Source organism: Tamandua tetradactyla, chromosome 1 (assembly GCF_023851605.1).
Source record: "Tamandua tetradactyla isolate mTamTet1 chromosome 1, mTamTet1.pri, whole genome shotgun sequence".
NCBI classification, from domain to species: Eukaryota; Metazoa; Chordata; class Mammalia; order Pilosa; family Myrmecophagidae; genus Tamandua; species Tamandua tetradactyla.
In genome coordinates, this window is record NC_135327.1 from 223,537,399 (window position 1) to 223,557,305 (window position 19,907).

The 19,907-nt window shown below is 35.3% G+C and overlaps 1 protein-coding gene across 12 annotated transcripts in view; it reads right to left on the minus strand.

Annotated features, from left to right (window-relative positions):
* Window positions 1-19,907, minus strand: part of ANKRD26 (ankyrin repeat domain containing 26) — a 1,272,391-nt gene that overhangs the window by 1,148,891 nt on the left and 103,593 nt on the right. For all 12 annotated transcript variants that reach the window (XM_077153143.1, XM_077153152.1, XM_077153089.1 and 9 more), the window contains 4 exons: window positions 12,291-12,504; window positions 10,894-11,077; window positions 10,205-10,330; window positions 7,582-8,538 (listed from right to left, as the gene is read on the minus strand). In XM_077153143.1, coding sequence (XP_077009258.1) covers window positions 7,582-8,538; window positions 10,205-10,330; window positions 10,894-11,077; window positions 12,291-12,504 — 1,481 coding nt within the window. The remainder of the gene's footprint in view (window positions 1-7,581; window positions 8,539-10,204; window positions 10,331-10,893; window positions 11,078-12,290; window positions 12,505-19,907) is intronic.

Consider the following 19,907-nt stretch of genomic DNA (forward strand, 5'->3'; position numbering starts at 1 on the left):
TGCACATATCTGTGCACTGACCTCTAGACCCCTGTGTCATATACATGGACACCCCTGCCCCACCCCACAGCACAAGTGCCCACACCTGGCAGTTGATCTCATGTGCATCTGTGCCAAACAGTCTCTGCCGTGCACAAACTGACAAACCTACCCCATCCCACCCCCACAGCTGCGGACCTGCACCAGGGCCCACCCACCGGTCATCACCCCCACTCCAACTCATGGCCACCAAATCTATGGTCAACTGATCTTCAACAAGGCCCCCCAATCCACTAAACTGGGACAAAATAGATTTTTCAATAAATAGGCGTAGGAGTACTGGGTATCAATAGCCAGAAGAATAAAAGTGGACTCTTACCTTATACCCTACACAAAAACTAACTCAAATTGGATCAAACATCTAAATAAAAGCTTCTATAAAGCTTCTAGAATAAAATGTAGGGAAACATCTTCAAGACTTTGTAACAGGAGGTAGCTTTCTAAACTTTACACCCAGAGCACAAGCAACAAAAGAAAAAATAGGTAAATGGGAACTCCTCAAAATCAAATGCTTTTGTGCCTCAAAAGACTTTTCCAAAAAAAGTGAAGAGGCAGCCAACTCAATGGGAGAAATTTGGAAATCAAACATTGAATAAAGGTTTGATATTCTGAATACATAAAGAAATCATACACCTCAACCAGAAGAGAACAAGCAACCCAATTATAAAATAGGCTAAAGATATGAATAGACATGTTTCTGAAGAACAAATACAAATAGCTAAAAAGCACGTGAAGAGATGTTCATCTTCATTAGCTATAAGAGGAATGCAGATCAAGACTACAATGAGATCCCACCTCACACCCGTAAGAATGGATGCTGTTAAACAAACAGAAAACTACAAACGTTGGAGAGGATGTGGAGAAATCAGGATACTTACACACTTCTTGTCGGGAAGGTATAATGGTACACAGCTATGGAAGACAGTCTGGTGGCTCCTCAGAAAACTAAATGTTGAGTCCATCTATTGCCCAGCAATACCACTACTCAGTATATACCCAGAAGAGCTGAAAGCAGTGACACAAACACTTGCAGATCAATGTTCACAGCAGCACTATTGACACTCACCAAAAGATGGAAACAACCCAAGTGCCCATCAACAGATGAAGGATTAATAAGATACGGTATATTTATATGATGGACTATTATGCAGCAATAAGATGAAATGATGTCCTGAACCACATGACAAAATGTGGTTTGAGGACATAATGCTGAGTGAAATAATTCAGACACAAAAGGATACTGCATGATTCTACTTTTAAGACCATGGCAAAGGTAAAATCAGAGGCTTACAATACAGAATATAGGGAACCTAGAGATACAAAGAAGCTTGAAATAGGTGAACAGTTAGCTAATGAAGTTGAACTTAATTGTAAGGGAATAGATAGAAGTGAAGGCAGTTCACTAGTGGGTCTACAAGTAATATTATCATATTGAAGGTAAACATGATTGAAAGGAGTTTTATAGACTCATATGTCCCAGCAATTACCACTAGAAATATAAATAAGTTCTTGCATTAACTACTGCAAAGATATGAATCTTGTATAAAGAGTGTATAATTTCAGGGTGTGAACTACTGCAAAAGTATGACTCTTATACAAAGAGTGCATAATTTCAGGGTACATGGGGGAAAATGCTATTGCATGCTATGGGCTATGTTTAATAGGAAAACATCAATGGTACTGCAGCAATACCAGGGATACATAATTGGGGGAGGGACAAGAGTTAGGGGGGGGTTTAGATTTTCATTGATGAGGGTGTTCTTGGGAACAACGAAATTATTTAAAATTGAGAGTACTGATGTATTATTGACTTTGGACATTATACATGAGACCAGTAGATGGAGGTGGCTGAAAGATGCACTGGTTGAGAAGTAGACTGGTAAACGATGGTATCTGCATACGATCAAACATTGCGCTGCTACAAAAAGGAAAGCAGTGAGAAGAGATGGGAAGGTGACTAAGACGGCTATTCCAGGGTATAAGTGACCTAGGAGAGTATTCTATTCCACACAGGGAGGCCCTGGTTGCAAAAGCGGAAGAACTGAGACACAGAGAACTGCAGACTGTCCAGCTGGTGCAAATGGCCTCATGCGCCCCTTTCCAAACAGAAGCCTAGAGCCCTCAGGAGTACACGGACTAGGAGACAGGGACTAGAAAGTAAGCCAAGCCGGATTTCTTTAACGTGTTACCCTCACAGCACAGCTCAATGACCTGCAACTCACCCTACATTCCACACACTGAACACCATCACTTGCCCCACCAACACTCCCAACAGCCCCTGCCCCCACCCCGCGTACCCACCCCACACTCCCACCCCAAGTGGGCACAGGCGGTCGCCAGTGCATAAAGGCTACAGGCACTCACCTTCCTAACTAGGTTATACCTGTTCCCAGCCTATACAGTCATGCAACCCCACACTGCCCCCCTGAGTTTGTGTGTGTATACATCAGTTTACAGCTCTCCCAGATCCACCCACATGCACAGCCCCCAGTCATGCCCCTCGGCTGTGGGCAAGCGCTGACCTGCACACACCCATTCCAAGTCCACACAGATGCAACCTCAGCCCATTGCCCCTGAGTTCTCTGCACACACACAAAAGGGCCCTGCCCCCTAGACCAGCGCACACCAGCACCCTAGCCCCCAGACACACACACCTGCACAGCTACATCCTCCAGGCTTCTGGGCACCCACACATTCATTCACTGACTTCTTGACCTCAACATCACCACACTGTTGTGCCCGGTCCCATGCCCCGCATCCATCCCACAAATACAAAGCTTTAGACCACTGAAGGAAATCAACTTCCAAAGCAAACCAATCAATTTACATGCCATGAAGACAACAGAAGATCACTAAGCATATTATGATGCAGACAGATATAGCGCAGCTTAATGACCAAATTAAAACACCAGAGTAGAGACAGACTTTGGAATAACTAATCAAAGATGTTCATATAACTACTAAATAAAATAAATAGGATGGCTACCGATATAAGGAGGTCGAGGAGACGCTAGAAAAACATAGAGGAATCTGAAAGAATAAAAAGAAAAGTAGCAGATATCACAGAGATTTAAGATGCTGTAGATCAAACAAAAAATATACTCTAGACACACAACAGCACATCTGAAGAGGCAGAAGAAAGAATAAGCAAACTAGAGGACAAAAATTGATTTTAAACACTTAAAACAGCAAATGGCAAAAAAGATGGAAAACTATGAATTGTATCTCAGGGAAATGATGGACAAAACAAAAGCACACAAATAAAAGAATTGCTGGTGTTCCAGAAGGAGAAAAGAGCAGTAAAGGACTAGGAAGGTTACTTAAAGATATAATGGGGAAAAAAATAAGAAAAAGAAAATTAAAAAAAGATATAACAGGAGAAAACTTCCCAACCCTTATAAAGGACATAAACATGTAAATCAGAGAAGCTCAACGAACTCCAAATGGAATAAATCAAAACAGTTCTTTCCCAAGACACATACTAATCAGTCTGCCAAATATTGAAAAGAAGCAGAAAATTGTGAAAGTGGCAAGAGAAAAACAATCTACTACATACAAGGGAAATCACATAAGGCTGAGTTCAGACTACTTAATGGGCACTATGAAAGTGAGAAGGCAGTGGTATGATATGTGTAAGATCCTGAAAGAGGAAGACTTCCAGCTGAGAATTCTCTACCCAGCAAAATTGTCCCTCAAAACTGAGAGAGATTAAAATTTTCAGACAAACAAATCCTAAAAGAATTTGTCAACAAGAGAACTGCTGTACAAGAAAGACTAAAGGGAGTACTGCCAATTGAGAAAAAAAAAAGGAGATGGAGGTCTGTAGGAGGGCACAGAATTGAAGAGTACCAGTAAGGGTTACTTAAAGCATAAAAAGAGAAAGAGGGAGAAGAATATATAGATCTGACAAATAAAATCCAAAGGATAAGATGGTGGACTCAAGAAACACCTTTTCAGTAATAACTTTGAATGTTAACAGACTAAATTTACCATTTAAAAAGATATAGATTGGGACAAGCAATGGTGGCTCAGGGGCAGAGTTCTCGTCAGCCATGCCAGAAACCCAGGTTCAAGTCCCGGTACCTGCCCATGTAAAAAAAAAAAAGATATAGATTGACAGAATGGATTAAGAAATACAATAAGCTATGTGCTACTTACACTCATCTTAGACACAAGGATACAAACACATTGAAAGTGAAAGGGTGGAAAAAGAAGCTTCATGCTATCTGTAACCAAAAGAAAGCAGGAATAGGTAGACTAATATCTGACAAAACAGACTAATATAATGACATAATGAGACAAAGTAAAACATTAATATATTAATAAAAAGGATAATTAACCAAGAAGAAATAACAACCATGTTTATTCTCCCAATCAAGGACCTCCAGAGTACACGAGATAGACACTGACAAAATGAAGGGAGCAACAGATGTTTCAACAGTAATAGTAGGAGATGTCAATATGTGCAAAACTGAAAGGAACAACAGAAGTTTCAACAATAAGAGTAGTACATTTCAATACACCAACCTCCTCTACAGACAGAACAACCGGACTGAGGATCAACAAAGAAACAGAAAAGTTAAACAATTTAATAAATGAATTAGACCTAACACACATATATAGGTCATTACACCTCAAAACACCAGGATATACATTCTTCTCTAGTTCTTATGGAACATTCTCCAGGATAGACCATATGCTGGGTCACAAAACAGGTCTTTCTAAGTTTAAAAACACTGAAATTATACAAAGCGCTGTCTCTGATCACAATGGAATGAGGCTGGAAATCAATAACCACCAAAGAATGAGAACTTTCACACATATATGGAGATTAAATAACACACTCTTAAACAACCAGTGGGTCAAAGAAAAATTGCTAAAGAACATCAGTAGCTATCCGGAAACTAATGAAAACGAGACTACAACAAATTAGAACTTACAGGATACGGGTAAGGCTATGCTGACAGAGAAATTTATTGCCCTAAATGCTGATATTAAAAAACAACAGCAAAAATTGAGCGCTTAAATTCTCACCTGGAGGAACTTGAGAGAGAACAGCAAAGTAACACTAAAGCAAATAGAAGAGAAATAACAAAGGGATCTATCCTGTAATTACTTGTTGAAGAGTGCTTTGAAAACTACTGCTTTTTTCTTTCTTTGTTTTGTATGTATATTATATTACATCACATTATATTATATTATACAATAAAAAAAGGTTAAAAAAAAACGAATGAAGTTGTAAGGCATGCAATGATGTGAATGAATCTGTGGAACTTTTATGAGGCAAAATAAGACAGAAACAAAAGAGAAAATACAAACTGGGGCCTAAATTGTGAGCTCTTATAAAAGTTCCATTTAGTCCAGAGTGGTGACTGTTATTTCTGGATCTTGAGGGACTGTTTTATATATGTATAACCTGGTATTTAGAGATAAGAATGAAGCCAATCAGGTTGGGATTAAGGTAATTCAGAACAGAGGGGTAAGGAAGACATTGCCTGTATTTCAGAACTTCACCTACTCTTCAAGACCAAAGGAAAAAGGTTTGTTTTGTCCAGAACCTAAATTTACTGTTGCCCACAGTCTAACTCATCTGTCTGGATAAATGATTTAAACAATCCAAACACAGGGAGCACAGAATAAGAAGGAGAGCATTTAATCCTGAATAGCTTAATGGAATGCCTGATACATCCCAGAGTATTTTTTAAATATTTTTATTGATAAACATACATATACAAACATTCCTAACGTACAAACATTCCACACATGGCGTTCGATCAATGGCTTAAAAATCACCACACAGTTGTGTATTAATCACCATGATCATTTCTTAGAACATTTGTATCACTCCAGAAAAAGAAATTAAAAGAAAAAACTGATACATACCATACCCCTAACCCCTCACTGACCACTAGTATTTCAACTTACTCAGTATGTTTTAGCCTTTGTTCCCCCTATTATTTCTTTATCCACATATTTTACTCATCTGTCCATACCCTAAAGGGACCATCAGACACAAGGTTTTCACAATCACACAGTAACACTGTAAACATTATATCGTCATACAATCATCTTCAAAAAACAAGGCTACTGGAACACAACTCTATAGTTTCAGGTACTTCCCTTTAGCAACTCAAATATACCTTAAACTGAAAAGGGATATCTATATAATACGTATGAATAACCTCCAGGATAACCTCTCAATTCTGTTTGAAATCTCTCAGCCACTGACACTTTATTTTTTTCTTCTCATTTCTCTCTTCCCCCTTTTGGTAAAGAAGGTTTTCTCAATCCTTTGACGCCAGGTTCCAGCTTGTCCTGGGATTTCTGTTTCACTTTGTCAGGGAAATTTCCACCCCTGGTAGTCATGTTCCACACTGAGGGGAAAGGGAGTGGGTCCACTTGCCATGTCATCTTAGAGAGAGAGGCCACATCTGAGCAACAAAACAGGTTCTCTGGGGGTGACTTTTAGGACTAATTTAAGTAGGATTAGCCTATCCCAGAGTATATTAAGTAGATAATCAAAAAGAATTGGCAAAGTCCCCTGAGGGATGGGATAAAAAATATGGAACTATTAAACTTTACCACTGGGGAAACCTTGATGCTGTGTCAAACATTAGGTTTACCCAAATCAACAGGCCAAGCCCTTGATCTTGAGGCTTGCTCTTATGAGGCTTGTGTATGTGGTGGAGAAGTTTAGCCTGCCTATAGGTATGTCAAAAAGTTATTTCCTGAGGACCTCTCTTGTTCTTCAGATGTGGCCTCTCTCTAAGCCCAACTCTACAAGTGAAACCATTGCCCTCACCCTTATATGGGACATGACATCCAGGGTTGAAAGTCTCCCTGGTGGCATGGGAGATGACTTCCAGGGATTCTACAAAGGTTCCATGCACTAGGGTAACTTTCCAGAAACCTACAACCTTCACATGGGTCTCTAGACCAGATGAGTCCTGAAACGCAGAGGGGCCAGCCTTTCCAGAACATCAGCTAATTTCATCCCCCCATCTCATATTATCAACTGTGAAAACATTAGTAATGGTCATAGCCCAAACACCCTTAAAGAGTGGGAGAAAAATCAAAGATGATGGTCGAGATATACAGAGAAGGTAGAGTTTAAGAAATAAGTATGAGAGCGGAATCATTATACCGATACTTCTTTTGGTCTCCATTGTTTTGGAACAGCTAGAAGAAAAAACAAAAAACTGTGGATCTGTAACCCATACCCAACTTTATACTCTGGTCTATAACCACTTATTAAAATGTATTTGGAAATTTATTACTTTTTTGTATATATGTTATATTTCACAATAAAAAAAGTTAGAAAAAATTCATAGGTGACACAATGTCTTTACTTAAAGTTAAATACCTTTCAAGTCTAATTTTTATTTACTGGATACAAGTTTTGTTTCTATGCGGACATAGCAAATACACTTATAGTCTGTATATTTTCATATTCAACTAGACTCAACATTTAACCATAACCAAATATAACTTTGAATTTTATTTCAAGAAGTTAAAAAATTGTTTATATTTCTTGATACTTACTTCTCTTTCTGCTTTCTCATTTTCATACTGATACATTCGTTCTTTTAAATGATTACATTCACTGGTTAATTCTTTATTTCTCTCTTCCAGCAGAAGGTTCTGTTTTTCATTTTCAGCTTTAAGCTTTTTTATGATATCCTGAAATTGACCTTGGATGTTAATTACTGTCTTGTCTTTACTGTCAGCTTTGTTGTGGGCATCATCCAGTTGCTGTCGAAGTAACATATTTTCACTTTGCAGTTGGGATAACCTTTCCTCTAAGGATTCCTGTTTTCCAATATACTTATTTACTTTACCTTGTTCACTTTGATACATGTGTTCAATCTCCTTCATTTGACTCTGTGTTTGGCTTAGGTCTCTTTGTACACGTTCTAAAGTCAGAGTTTTTTCTCTCAGAGCATCTCTTGTGTGATGGAGCTCAATTTCTAGGCTATTGAATTTACTTTCAGCTTTAGAAAGTTGTTGGGAAAGAATCTCATTGTTATCTTTTAGGTTAGACACATCAAAATTCATTTTGTCCTGCAAACGAAACCACTCATCTCTTGCTCTCTGGAAAGCAAGTTCCAGATCTCTCTTCGATGTCTGACTTTGATCATGGTCGTTTATAGCAGCAGCTAGTCTAGAACGGTATGATTCAACTTCTGTTTCCAGCCTTTCCTTGTTCTGTTTTTCATTCTCTAATTTAGAGTTTAGTATTGCATTCTCCGATGTCAGAACATTCAGCTGCCCACTATACTGAAATATTGTTTTTGCTAATGTTTCTTCATTCAGTTTTAATGTCTTTTGAAGGTCATCATTTTTTTCTTTTACAGTTTCAATGTCCTCAGAATATTTCTTTTCTTTTTCCTGGTTGTGATTTTTTATTGTGTCTATTTCCAATCTTAGCATGGCAATTTCATCCTGCAACATGTGGTTTTTATGCAAAAGATCTTTTCCTTTTTCATGATTATCAGAAACCTAAGTTTTATAAAATAAAAATGACTTAGTTAGCACTCAAAAAAATGACATATCATGATGTCCTCTGAAATTAAAGAATAACCGATATGTGTATATAATAAAAGGGTTGCAACAAGTAAAAATCCAAATGGAAAAAAATTAAGTTGAATCCAAACCTCACATGTTATGCGGGATAAATTGCAAAAATTTCATAGAAAAAAATGAAACCGTGAAAGTAAAAAGAAACCAGAAGAGAATTTTTTTTAAGAATCTGAGCATTGGAAATGTCTTTCTCTGAATTTCAACAAACCCAGAAGGAGCAAAATAAAGCTCAATAAATGAGACTACATTAAGAAAAAATTTATTTACAGCTACCCTATCTGCACAGCTTGCACTCTGCATATATTTGGTCAAACTAAAAATTTAAATACAATCCCTTCTCAAACGTACATATAAAATATACAATATATTTCACATATCCTATAGTTTTAAGTACTTCTTTCTGAATTACCCCAAATAATATCACATTATTCTTAATCTAAATTAATTCCAAATGGGTTTACAGTTTGATATCTAACATATACAACTACTACTCATTAAGATCTTGGCTCTGCATATATTTATACAGATTAAATTTCTTAGAGTTCTTTAAGTTCTTTTTTTCTGAGGACATTCCATAGATTTCTATGTTTCTAACATTTTTATAGTCAATTATAAGAATTACATTTATTCATAACCAATAAAACTAGGCATTGTTCAAAGAAAGCATTTATATATATATATATACACACACACACACAAATCAATTAACTCATTTAATTATGACAATTCTGTAAAATAAAGACTCAAAAATGAACACAATTTGCAGGATTTCCCCCATGTGTTTTGTGTTCTTCCAACTAGTGCTTTTCCACTAAACCATGGTTACTTTTCTAGTATAAACATAAAAATACAAGACACGTTATACTTTAAAAGACTAATGGTAAATAATGTAAAATTTATAGTGCTCTTCTTAGAAAAGCTAAGTTTATTTACTGCTTAATTTTTATTTCATTTTTATAATGTTTGAAGGAGTAACAAATGTGAAAATAAACTAAACTATTTTACTAAGAATAAAATGTTAAAGGGTTCGATTCCCAGTGCCTGCCCATGCCAAAAAAAAAAAGTTATGTCATTTCTATTGTTTTCAAAAGCTCCTAGTACTAAAATAGGACCTCACTTGGAGTAAATTGTTATTTTTCTCAAGTTTGAGGAGACTGGTATTCAAAATACGGCTTGTGGCTATACTTTTCCATACTTTATCTATGGGAGGAATTGACAAACTACCCTTTCTGTTAATAGATCAAGGGAGTGAAATCACTGCCCAAAAGAAACACATTTGTTATTGGTAGCAACAGTTTCGAGACTATAGAAGGATTATCCATTTCTATGTAAAATATTAAAACTCTCTTTGGATAGCGCCATTGTGAATGGCACGACTTGACTGCTGCAGACAAATAAATTTGAATTAAGAACGTTACTTTATCAAGGGACCAAAAATGCCTTCCCTCTCCCACCATCAAGAATATTTGGTTTAAAAATCCCCTATATTTTCCATGACTCATAGTCGGTTGTTAAAATATATACACAAACACATACACACATATTTAAAAATGTCTACAAAAAATATGCCACAGTTCTCACTCACTTTCTTTTGAGCTGTTTCTATCTCCTTCTGTTTACAAAGGTGATTAGTCAGAATTCCATCTTGTAATATTCTGGCATTCTGTTCTCGAGAAAGTTGCCTCTGGGTGTCATTTCGCTCTTCGACAACCTAGACATACATTTCATTAATTTTGGGGGGCTCTTACACCATTAAAAAACAAAAGCCTAAAACCTTAATTAAGAGCAGAACCTTAAAAAAAAAGAGAGAGAGAGATCTATTAAAGAAGTCTATTAAAATTCAAGGATCTTTATACCATCTGAATTATTCAAATTTTAAGCATATATATGATAACTAAATTTGTCATAAAGCAAGAAACAGTTCTTACATCCAGATGTAGTATTGTGAAAGAAAATTTCTTTACAAAACATTCAGTCTTATACTGTCATAGCTATATTTTAACATGAAAAATGCCAAAATTAACATTTAACATTTAAAGTAACATTTAATTTAATTTAACATTTAATTAATGTTAAGTTAATTAACATTAATTTAACATTTAATGATTAAACTCAATTTACCTTCCTTTCCATTATTCAGGAATTATATACATTATATGACATTTTTTGGCTCATTTTAAATTTAAATACTATACATTAAATCAAAGGGACAGTACAAATAATATCAATGAAATAAAGCTAGAAATATGAAATTCTTACTACAGATTAATTTACCTGATTCAAATTATTTCTTACAGTCCTCAATTCCATATCTAGTGTTCGAAGAGTGAATTCAAGTTGTAGTTTCATTTCAACTTCTTTACTATACTGCTCTTCTTTTCTTCTTAATTGTTCCCTAATTTTGTCATACAACATATCAGCATTTCTTCTTTTTTCTTCTTCTTGCTTTAAGGTAAATCTGCAATAAAATATGCCTAACTTAAAATTCACTTTGTAGAAAATTAAAAGTTTATTTGGTGCTCTGGTCCTTTATGTTGGTATATTATCCAGTTTATGAAATTTCTGTGTTCTCAAATTTCTTTCCTTCCAATTTCTCCTGTTTCTTAATTTCTCAGTTTAATATCTTTGAAAAGTTATACTTGAAAGTAGCGATAAAAGGACATTCTGCTAATTGGTAAGTTTTTTTACTAGTTACTCTCATAAATACTAAGGGAGAGGAATTTTGAAATTATTTAGTAATGTTTGGTTTGAAAATTACCTTTATTTCCAAATAAAGGACATTAGGACAAATAATTTAGAGCTGTCTAATTAAAAAGAGAAGTTGCTATTTAATGTTTATAAATTCACTGGAAATAAAATATTATTGGAGTTCATGAAGATAAAATACTACATGTACCCCTAAAAATGATTTATGGTATAAGACAGCACAATCAGGATATCTTTCATATAACATATATCTGTAGATTATTATAATCCAACATGAGGCTAGGTGGACTAACATCTGTCGCTCATGTTTTGTTTTTTTTTTTAACATGGGCAGGCACCAGGAATCGAACCCGGATCCTCAGGCATGGCAGGCAAGCACTCTTACCTGTTGAGCCACCATGACCCGCCCACTCATGCTTTTTATATTTCTTCTTTTGTAGAACTTTTAACTTATCCTACTTTATTATTATCATCTATTTCATAAATCATTTTAAAATCCCTTTTGGGACAACAAGGTTCCATGTAAACTAAATGATAACCACTTTCCATTTTAATTCTCATTCCCTACATATGGAAAACTGCACAATTAAACAATGATTCTGGTTTGAGAAAAATGGCCATTTCGTATTCTAATGATAGAAGTATAAATTAATATAAAATGTCTTATGAACAATTTAGAAATATGGATCAAGTACCCTTTAAAAAATTATTGTGCTTTAACCAAGTAATTCTTTATTGAAGAATTTATTCAAAGTAAATAAGAATATACACTTAATAATTAGTATAAACATTCATGTTAAGGGCTTGCTGTATTATTGCCAAGAATTTCATATTCCACAGAACTAAGAATTTTTCTCCCCTATAAAATCCCAGAAGGTGAGTTGTCAATTACAAAAGTTATCTTACATTATCAGTAATAAAATAGTAAATAGTTCAAACATTTCTTCAAATCCAAGATTTTATACCTCAAACTGCAAAGTTCTTGTTCCCAATCCACTTTTTGATGCTCTAACTGCGATTTCATTTCTTTGGTTTCTGATAGTTCCTTTTGTAGTCCACTAACCTTATTTTCCATTTTTTTAATTTTTCCTGTAAGTAGCTCACAGTGATTTTTTTTAAGTTCTAATAATCTTTCATACGAAAGAACTGCATCCTGGATTTTCAATAGGCTAACAGAATCTGTATCAGGGAGAATATAAAGATAAAAATAAAATATATGAGTACTCTTTAAGTATAATGAATCATATACTTGCACATTTACTCATTCATACATTGAACAAATATACATTGAATGCATACGTTGTGGAAGACCTCTTGCCTATAGACAAGTGATAAAATAGACAAGAGCTCTGCTCCTTTTTAGCTTAAAGTCTAGTGTAGGAGAAAGACAATCATAATGAGAATTCAGATAGATATGGTAAGAAAACCGAGTTCCATGGTCACATAAGAGAACTTGACCTAGACTGAACCCAAAGAAAATTTCCCTGAGGAAGAGATACTTGCACTAAGAACTGGAGGATGAGCAGGAAGTAATTAAGCAAAGGGGGAGGAAGAGTATTCAAGACAGACCAAAGCATATTATAATCCACTTCCAATCACATTGGAATAACAGTACTGTTTTAGAACCCCTTCTGAAGCACCCCAAAACAAAACAGACAAAATACATTAAACAATTTTCAAGAAAATGGGCTTCAGGCAGTGAAGGATAATGGTCTCTGAAGGAAAGGAAACAAATGAAGTAAGGCTTAGAACTGCCCCAGCTCACTGTCTTGAAAGTTTCCAGGTTACAATGTAGGGAGAACAAACTGAGGTCCAATGGGTTCCCTGAGTTGAAGTGATGAAGCTGAGAGTCTGGAGAAGCCAAGGCAGACAGAGATGATAGGAGAAAACACCAGAGAGGAGAGAGTGGTACAGAGACAAAACCCTGGAGTTTTACAGAATGGAAATGTGGGTCCCATAAAAGAGTGAAGTGCACTAGAAATGACTACAAAGATTAACACATAAGATCATTTCATTATTCAGTTCCCTTTAAAAGATAATTCACTGCTTAAACAAAAATAGTGACAATGTATTCTGGGGTTTATAACTTACATAAATGTAAAATGCATAACAGCAAGAGACGAAATGGAAGTCTATAAATGCAATTTTCTTATCCTGTTGTATGATGTGATATAAAATTATTTGAAGGCAGGCTAGAATAAATTATATGTAGTCTATAAATCCTAATGCAACTATTAAAAGCACAAAATAAAAAGTTATAGCTAATAAACCAAAAAAGATAAAACTTAATTTATAAAAACTACTTACCTAAAGAAGGCAGAAAAAAGAAATGAAAAACAAAGAACAGATGGTACAAAACAGAAATCAAAACAGCATGATGGCAGACTCAAACTTAATGATATCAATAATCACATTAAATGAAAATAGTCTAAAAGTCCCAATTAAAAGGCAGAGCTTGAATATAGAATTGCCATACGACCCAGCAATACCATTGCTAGGTATCTACTCAAAGGACTTAAGGGCAAAGACACAAATGGACATTTGCACACCAATGTTTATAGCAGCGTTATTTACAATTGCAAAGAGATGGAAACAGCCAAAATGTCCATCAACAGAAGAATGGCTAAACAAACTGTGGTATATACATACGATGGAATATTATGCAGCTTTAAGACAAGATAAACTTATGAAGCATGTAATAACATGGATGGACCTAGAGAATATTATGCTGAGTGAGTCCAGCCAAAAACTAAAGGACAAATACTGTATGGTCCCACTGATGTGAACGGACATTCGAGAATAAACTTGAAATATGTCATTGGTAACAGAGTCCAGCAGGAGTTAGAAACAGGGTAAGATAATGGATAATTGGAGCTGAAGGGATACAGACTGTGCAACAGGACTAGATACAAAAACTCAAAAATGGACAGCACAATAATACCTAATTGTAAAGTAATCATGTTAAAACACTGAATGAAGCTGCAAAAAAAAAAAAAAAAATCAGTAGTGTTTCTACACACTAGTAGTGAGCAATCTTAGAACGAAATCAAGAACATCCATTTACAATAGCAACGAAAACAATCAAATATCTAGGAATAAATTTAACCAAGAATGTAAAGAATCTGAGTGCAGAAAACTGCAAAACTTCTAAAAGAAATCAAGGGAGACCATTTATTTAAGTAAGGACATTCCATATTCATGGATTGGAGAACTAAACATTGTTAAGATGTGAGTTTTACCCAAATTGATCAATAGATTCAATGCAATCCCAATCAAAATTCCAACAGCCTATTTGCAAAATTGGAAAAGACAATTATCAGATGTCTCTGGAAGGCTAAAGGGCCCTGAATAGCCAAAAACATCTTGGAAAAGAAGAACGAAGTTGAAGGACTCACACTTCCTGACTTTAAAGCACATTACAAAGCTACAGTGGTCAAAACAGCATGGTACTGGCATAAGGATAGATATGTTGACCAAGGGAATTCAATTGAAAGTTCAGAAATAGACACATATCTTTAGTCAATTGATTTTTTATGTCTCCCTACATATGTGTTCCTATATCTATACATACACACACACAGAGGCAGATATGTGATATGTATATCACAGGAAATTTTATTCACAACATTTGGGGGGAGGAGAGTGCATGGGATGGGAATTGAACCCTTATCTCCTACATGGCAGGCGAGAATTCTACCACTGAACTACCTGTGCACCCCAATCAATTGATTTTTGACAAGGCTGCCAAGTCCACTTAACTGGGAAAGAACAGTCTTAGAACAGATGTTGTAAATGTTTGGAGATGAATAGAGATGATGGTAGCACTTTGTTGTGACTATAATTGGATATCCATATTGAAAAGAATGAAAGAGGACCCCTATCTCATACCTTATACAAAAATTATACATTTCATTCTTACACAAAAGAATAAAAGAGGACCCCTATCTCACACCTTATACAAAAATTAACTCAAAATGGATCAAAGACCTAAATATGAGAGACATAAAACTCCTAGAAGAAAATGTAAGGAAGCATCTTCAAGATCTTGTGGTAGGCAATGGTTTCTTAGAATTTATATAAAAAAGCGCACGCAGTAAAAGAAAGAAACAGACAAATAGGACCTCCTCAAAATTAAAAACTTTCGTGTTTCGAGTGACTTTGTCAAGAAAGTGAAAAGGCAGTCTACTCAATGGGAGAAATAGTTGGAAACCACATATCTGATAAAGGTTTAATATCCAGAATATATAAAGAAATACTGCAACTCAACAATAAAAAGACAAACAACCCAATTAAAAAATGGGCAAAGATTTGAATAAGCTTATTTCCAAAAAGAAAATATAATTGCCTAAAAACCACATGAAAAGATGCTCAATCTGACTAGCTATTAGGGAAGTGCAAATCAGAACCATAATGAGATATCATTTCACACCTACTAGAATGGCCACTATTAATTAAGAGAAAACCTCAGGAGTTCAAAAGGACATAGAGAAATAGGAACACATTCACTTTTCATGGGAACGTAAAATGGTATAGCTGCTATGGAAGACAGTTTGGCGTTTCCTCAGGAAGTTAAGTACAGAATTGTCATATGATCTGGCAATCCCTCTACTCTGAAAGCAGGGAGGTGCACAAACATTGCACACCAATGTTCACAGTGGCATTATTCACAATTGCCAAAAGATGGAAATAACTTAAGTGTCCATCAACAAATAATGGATAAACAAAATATGGTATATGCATACAATGATCAACCTTGAGTATACTATATTTGTTGAAAAACAGATGTAAAACAACAGGCAAATATTGTATGATCTCACTAATACAAACTAATTACAATAAGCAAGCTCATAGAGTTAGAATCTAGAATATAGGTTACCAGGAAAGAGAATGAAGGTAGAGAATGGGGAACTGATGCTTAATTTGTGCAAAATTTTTAAATGGTTGATTGTAAATGTTTGGAGATGAATAGAGATGATGGTAGCACTTTGTTGTGAGTATAACTAAGAGCACTGAATTATGTGTGTGATTGTAGTTGAAAGGAGAAATTTAGGATCATGTATATCACTAGAAGGGAAAAAGAGGATAAAGCATGGTACTATATAAAATAGTGAACCTTGTTGTGGACAACGACTGTGCTTAATAGTATTGAAATAAGAATGTTCTTTCATGAACTAGAACACATTTTTATATACAAGGTGTTAACAATAGGATGGCACATGGGAAAAAAATACGCCTAATGCAAACTGCGGACTATAGTTAACAATCATATTTTACTATTCAGCAATCGTAACAAAGGTACCACACCAATGCTAAGTGTCAATATTAAGGGGGTATAAGTGGTTTGGGGGGGGTTCTTTTTGGAGTAGTGAAAATGTTCTAAAATTTATTGTGGTGATGAATATTTAACTCTTTGAATATAGTATTCAAATTGTACAGTTTGGATGGATGGTATGGTGTGTGAATATATCTCAATTAACTGCTTTAAAAATATCAAAAAACAAACAAACAAACAAATACAAATAAGAAGTGAAAATTCTTAGGTCTAGGGCAGAGAATACACAAAATGAGTCTGGAGCATTTTTTAGTGCTGGGAACCCTAGGAAGTGCTCAAAATGCAAACAGAGATATGTCAAAGAGACACAGTTAACAACTAAAAGAGTGCCCAGTGGCCAAAGATGGGACCATTTGAGTGACAAAATAAATTAACGTAGTATTGAATTATAGCCCAAAGTGTAAGATAAATATATATGAATCCATATTAATATAAATAAATGATTGACTATTTAAGTAAATGGGGAAGGATAGACAAATCTTCCATACAGAAGAATTCCAAATAAATATGTAGATACTCCCTCTTCAAGGAGGGGCAGCATAACTCCCTCCTCCTTAAGTGTTGGCTGCACTCAGTGAATTTCTTCCAAAGAGTACAGTACAGAAAGGGAGGGAAAAGAGTAACTTTACAGTGGAGAGATTTGACAGACACTACCTGAGTCAACCAACATCAGCCCTGATAAGTCATGTAGTCAGCATGTGACCTTGATGTGATGTGGTGAGAATGAACTTGACCTCTGGGGTCGTCCTTCCCCAAGCCCCCAACCACATCGAGGTGAATTCTGCAACGTACCTGGTCAGCATTCCTCAAAACTGCCATAAAAAATAAGGAAAGTCTGAGAAACTGTCACAGGCTGGAGGAGCCTAAGGAGACATGACAACTAAATGTAATGTTGGATTCTGGATGGGGTTGTGAACAGCAAAAGGACACTGGGGAAAAGCAAGGAAATCTGACTGTAGTTAGTAGGAGTGCATCAGTATTGGCTCATTAATTGTGACAGATGTATCATATTCAAGTAAGACCTTAAAGGAGTAATTGGGATTATCTGTGAACTCATAATATCTTTATAACTTTTCTATAAATTTAAAACTTATCTAAAATAAAAGGTTTACTGAAAGGCAGAGCTTAACATATAGATAAAAAAGCAAGACCCAAGTAGGGGTCACCTACAAGAAATACACTTTGATTTTAAAGAAACAACTTGGTTAAAAGTCACAGGATGAAAAATATTGCTAACACTTGACTAAAGGAAAAGGAACTCAGGTAGCTACATTAACATCAGACAAAGTAGATTTCAGAGCAAAAAATACTGGCAATAAACAAAGTCATTTCATAATGATAAAAGAGTCAATTAATTAAGAAGACATAACAATCCTAAAAACTTGATGTACCTAACAGTACCTAATATATTCAAAATACATTAACAGAATACCAGAAAAAATAGACAAATTCACAATTACAGTCTGATATTTTAATACCCCTCAATCAAGAAATGGTAGAAAAAGTATAGGTAGGTAGACACCAGCAAGGATACGTATGTAGACTTGAACAACACTAGCGCTTTCAAGTACCCATGGAACATTCATCAAGATTAGACCATGTTCCTGGGCCATAACAAAATAAATTTTGATACATTAAAAATGATTTAAGCCATACAAAAACATATCCTTTGACCATAAGGCAGCCAAATTAGAAATAATAACAAAACTATTTCTGGAAAACAGTCAAATATTTAGAAACTAAAGAACACTCATTTAATTAACCCCTGGTTCAATTAGGTAACAAAAAGTGAAAATACAAACTATTTTAAACTGAATGAAAGGGAGAACACAATACATCAGGAATTTACAGAATGCTGCTTCAGCAGTACTTAAGAGGAAGTTTATAGCAGTGAATATATTAGATAAGAAGAAAGGTCTCAAATCAATAACCTTCACACCCACCTTAAGAGATTAGAAAAAGAATAGCAAATTAAACCTAAAGCAAGTCAGAAGAAAGGAAATAATAAAAATCAAAGAGAAAAATCATTGAAATAGAAAAGAGAAAAACACTAGAGGAAAAATCAATGAAACCAAATGCTTTGAGAAATCAATAAAAATGGTAACTCTCTAGTCAGGCTGATAGGAAAAAAATGGAGAAGATGCAACCATTATTAGAAACGGGTTATGTGACATTACTGCATATTCTATAGATATTAAAAGAATAAGGTAATATCACAAAATTTATATGAATAAATTTGACAACTTAGACGAAATGGACAAATTCCTTTAAAGACACAAATTAATAAGCTCAGTTAAGAAGGAACAGATATGTTCAGGTTAATGTGATGCCCCGATATAGCTCAGAGTAATTTGGGCAGTGGATAATTAAGCATTTGCAAAATACCTTTGGGGGACTGGGGAGAAAGGAGGACATATTCAACTTCCCCATTTGGAGAACTTCTGATATTCTTACAAGCAGTGGGGACAACCACACCAATACACTGAACTCTCAATCTTGGGGTTCGCCCCTATGAAACTTATTCCTGCAAAGGATAGGCTAAACCTACTTAAAATTATCCTAAGAACCACCCCCAGAGAACCTCTTTTGTTGCTCAGATATGGCCTTTCTCTCTAAGCCAACAGGGCAGGTGAACTCACTGCCTTCTTCACTATGTGGGATATAACTCCAAGGAGTATAAATCTCCCTAGCAACATGGGACAGAACTCCTGGGATGAGCTGGGACCCAGCATCATGGGGTTGAGAAAGACTTTTTGACCAAAAGGGGGAAGAGAAAAATGAAACAAAATAAAGTTTGAGTGGCTAAGAGATTTCAGTTATTCTTAAGCACTATATAGATAACCCTTTTTAGTTTGTGGTGTATTGGAGTGGCTTGAGGGAGTTATTGAAAACTGTTGAGCTGTGTTCCAGTAACCTTGATTCTTGAAGATGATTGTATAACAATATAATTTTACAATGTGACTGTGTAATTGTGAAAACCTTGTGTCTGATGCTCCTTTTATCCATGGTACGGACAGATGAGTTAAAAAAATGTGGATAAAAAATAAATAAATAATAGGGGGGAGAAGGGGTAAAACAAGTTGGGTAGATGAAATACCAGTGGTCACTGAGAGCGAAGGGAAGGGGTATGGGATGTATGAGTTTTTTTTTTCTTTTTATTTCTTCTTCTGGAGTGATGCAAGTGTACTAAAAATGATCATTGTGATGAATACACAACTATGTGATGACACAGAGCAACTGATTGTACACC